The 4,057-nt window shown below is 52.4% G+C and overlaps 1 protein-coding gene across 1 annotated transcript; it reads right to left on the bottom strand.

Moving 5' to 3' along the window:
* Positions 1 to 323: 323 nt before the first annotated feature.
* LOC119321809 (probable metal-nicotianamine transporter YSL7) lies at positions 324 to 2,513 on the bottom strand. Its single transcript, XM_037595343.1, has one exon. It carries the CDS (start codon positions 2,449 to 2,451, stop codon positions 373 to 375), a length of 2,079 nt encoding a protein of 692 aa, XP_037451240.1. The 5' UTR covers positions 2,452 to 2,513; the 3' UTR covers positions 324 to 372.
* Positions 2,514 to 4,057: the final 1,544 nt, after the last annotated feature.

Raw genomic sequence — 4,057 nt, 5'->3', positions numbered from 1 at the left:
GGTCACGTATAGGTGGCCCTAAGAACAATACCCAAAATCAAAATCTTTGTATGCCTACTCTGCTTTACTCATACATACTTAGAAATAGGGTGTGGGTAGGTATCAGTCCAGTGATATAACACATAAGAAAGAAAGAAAACTTTAAAAAGGAAAAAAATCATGAATACCCGCGTAAGATTTCATGAATGTAGTATCGAGAGAGACATAACCAAGTCTCACTGAGATTTAAAAATACTGTACTGTATTCAGTATGGACTTGTTGCTTGCAGTCGAGTTGAACATACACATCTAAGATCTATATATATGCCTCCCTGAATAGTTTGTACACGGTCAATTATAATTTGGTTAACCTACACGAAGCACACCAAGAAGCTATGTGGCGGGCATCTTTGCCAAGAAGGCATCCAACTTCTCGTTGTCGCCTCGGGACAAGAACTTGATGCAGATGGGCGCCGTGGCCTTGGTGAGCGTGAGCAGCGACGACACGAGCGAGCCGAGCCCGTCCCCGCAGATGAGCCCGGACGCCACCGGCGACGACAGTATCCGCTCCTCGACAGGGTCCGTGCGCTCCCACAGCCACAGCACCAGGCTCCCGACGCACATGCCGATGGCCATGTCCGGCGGCACGAAGAAGGCCACGGCCATGGCCACGGTGCTCGGGAGGTACGCCTGCACGCGCCACTCCCAGCGGCTAGCCAGCTCCCGGAGCATGCACAGGGCCAGCGCGAGCATGAAGAAGATCTTGGCGAGGAGCATGCTGTGCCTGGGCAGCCCGTCCTGGCCGACGCTCAGCATGGCCATGCCGCGGTACACCCTGGCGTAGGGCACGTCGGGGATGTCGCCGCCGGCGGCCTCGCCCGTCTTGTACACCTTGTAGAACACCCAGAAGACGGTGGGGTTGATGAGGCAGCCGAATGCCGTGCCGATGAGCTCGCTGATGAGCACCGCGCGCGGCGAGGTGAGGGTGAGGTACCCCGTCTTGAGGTCCTGCATGACGTCGCCGCCCTTGGAGAGCGTGCACATCATGATCCCGCAGGCGACGAGGCCGGCAACCACACCGCCGTCCCTGAGCCCGACCCAGGAACCGAAGACCAGCATGGTGATCTTGGCGTAGGTGCTGGACAGGTTCATGTCGGTGACGCCGTAGCCGTACACGTTGCAGAAGGTGAAGAGGGGCGCCATGAGGTAGACGATCGCGACGTGGTAGTAGTGCAGCTGCCGGTATAGTATCGGGACGGCGGCGGTGGAGAGGGCGGCGAGGAGGATGTAGACGCCGATGGTGACCATGTTGGGTATGCTGTCCCTGAGGAACACCTGCGCCCTGCGGCGTTCGTCGAAGCTCTTGGCCGTCTTCTGCTGCTCCATGTCCGGGCCTTCGGCGATCAGGTGCTGGAACGGCTGCTTCACGTTGCCGCCGGCGGATGACATGGGCTGCTTGCGCCGCTTGGTCATGGTGCGCGACGTCCGGAACATGATGGAGAGGAAGTTGAAGAGGCCGTCGGCGAGGATCATGGAGACGCCGATGAACACCCTGTAGCCCTTGATGCCGCTGAGGCTGCCGCTGCGTAGGTCGGCGGGGTACCAGTCCCCCTCCTTGGTCTCGAGGTAGGGCCAGAGAAACCCCCAGGACACGGCGGACCCGACGAGCATGGAGAGGGTGATCGCGTAGGGGCAGATCATGCCGATGCCGACGTTGGTCATGCCGAAGTCGAAGAAGAAGCCCTGCCTGTACGCCTCCATGCCGAAGGTGGGGAAGGTCTTGAAGCCGCAGTCCTTCCCGGCGGAGAAGAACCACTGGAAGACGGACCAGGCCAGGGAGCCTGCGAGCGACCTGAACAGCATGGACACCTGCAGCTTGGCATGGGTGGCGCCCTGCGGCGTGTTGAAGCTGTTGATGAGGTGCGCCGTGGCCGTGCCGCTGGGGAACGTCAGCTGGTGCCGGATGATCATCACCTTCCGGAACGGCATGATGATGAAGATGCCGGCGAAGCTGACGAGGTAGAGGAAGGCGATCATGCGGGGGATGCTCGGCTCCTCCACGTTCACGTCGTGCCTTGCGTGGTCGTCGCCGGCCGACTTCCGGCCCATGGCCAGGAGGAACGTGCCGAAGCCGCCGCTGAAGGCGATGGTGGTGCAGGCGGCGACGCAGGTCTGGATCACGGTGTTCTCCTGCCGGGTGAAGGGGAGGTGGGACACCTCCATGAACTCCAGCAGCCGGATGAGCGCGCGCGAGAGGTAGAAGCCCAGGAGGCACGCCGGGATGCTGAGCGACGGGAGGAACCCTGAGTTGAGGCTGATCTTCATGGCCACCACCGTGAGGGTCACGGCCAGGACGAAGCTCACCGCCAGCGACCGCGCCGTGATGGTCTCCGACAGCGACGGCACCGGCTCCGCCTCGTACGCGCGCTCCGTCGACATGCCTTCGCTGAGGTCGCATGTGTCGGACTCCATTGCCGTACGTCGATCTTCACGAGAAATTCAAGGTTGGTTGGTTGAGGAATTTCTTGGCACGCTAAGGCACGTGCATGTGTGTGTCTTGGTTCGTTTGATAGGTAGACAAACCAAAGACACACGAACAGAACCAGATGGTGCCGGGAGAGAGAGAGAGAGAGAGAGAGTGGAAATGGGGAAGAGTCTCCTTTGGTGGTTAGGAAGCATTTTCTAATTAAGTAGGGTTTGCTATATTTTCTCAGCTCTAAGTATAGTTTGTCATGAGTACCATCGACCCTAGAGACTCATGCAAGCAAAAATAGCATGCACTACTATCTGCTTGCTTCGCTAACATTTAGTGGTCATAGCTATGACTGAATACACAAAGCTCTATGTTTCGAAAATATAAGGTGTAGCAAATTTATGCTTTCAAGTAAATCTTTGGTATAATATTCGGTCAATGATTACAGAAACATAATCACATATAAGTGCTTTTGAATATCAATCTAGTGGTGTTCATTTTTGTGTAACATGGGCATATATTATTGGACTATTTGACGGTCAAATCATGGTTTTAGATAGTCAAACTATGCCTTATATTTTGAAAATGGAATTGCTAAATCTCAGTGGACTGAGTCCGTGAGATCTTACCGTGTAAAATTTCCTTTTATGTTTTATAATTCTTCTTTTTTGTATGTTTTGGAACTTGAGTGAGACCTTTTTTTAGGGAATGCCATCATGGCTCATTTTATTGCTTTCAAATAGTTGTTACATCATCCACAAGCAAAGAAATGATAACACTAGAAGGTTCATCAACCCAAACAGTGTGATTGTGATCAGCCTTCCTAGCTAGACTATGAGCAATCCACAAGCAAAGAAATGATAAAACTTGACTGAGACTTTGTTAAGTCTCAGCCGACTGAGATCTAGCCACACCCTTTTGAAAAATGGGGCATACGCAATACTTACAACATTGGTTCCTATAGCCTAGGCTTTGTGTTGCCGCGGAAGATTTTGCCATAGTCTTTGTAACCACTCTATTATGATGACGACTTCTTCGACGCTCTCGCTGAGGTTGCGGTGTCCATTGCAGGTGACGAAGAAGTCAAAGTCAAATGACTTCGGGGCTGCGTTATTTATTTTATTTTCTTATATGGGTCTTGCAGTGTATTCCTTCATGTTTAGTTGGTTATAATAAAATGACAATGGGTCTTTTTTTCTTTTCTTATATGGGTCTTGTAGTGCATTCCTTCATGTTTAGTTGGTTATAATAAAATGACAATGGGTCTTTCTTCTAAAAAGGAAAAATATCACACGACATCACTATCACCGTTGAACGAAATCGAAATAGCTAGAAGACCCTGAACCAAATTGCCTCAAACATGATATGTGTTTTTTCGCGATAAAAACTGAGAACACACGAAAACTTTGTGCGTCGATGTATTAGAAGAAGCATAAGGTGTATGTACAAGGTTTTTATGGCGTCGACAACGGCCATCATAGAGTTTGTGGACAGTAGCGGGGCCTAGCCCGAGGCCACAATCAACTCAACTATCCAATTCGTCTATCGCTGCTATCTCCATATTTCTCCCACCCTTTGGACCCTGCTTCGATGCACAGTTGCCCC

Source organism: Triticum dicoccoides, chromosome 6B (genome assembly GCF_002162155.2).
Source record: "Triticum dicoccoides isolate Atlit2015 ecotype Zavitan chromosome 6B, WEW_v2.0, whole genome shotgun sequence".
NCBI lineage: Eukaryota > Viridiplantae > Streptophyta > Magnoliopsida > Poales > Poaceae > Triticum > Triticum dicoccoides.
This window is presented reverse-complemented; position numbering and strand designations above follow the sequence as displayed.

Bases quoted from the DNA above. Each gene is read 5' to 3' on its own strand.
- LOC119321809 (XM_037595343.1), bottom strand. From the start codon at position 2,451: ATGGAGTCCGACACATGCGACCTCAGCGAAGGCATGTCGACGGAGCGC.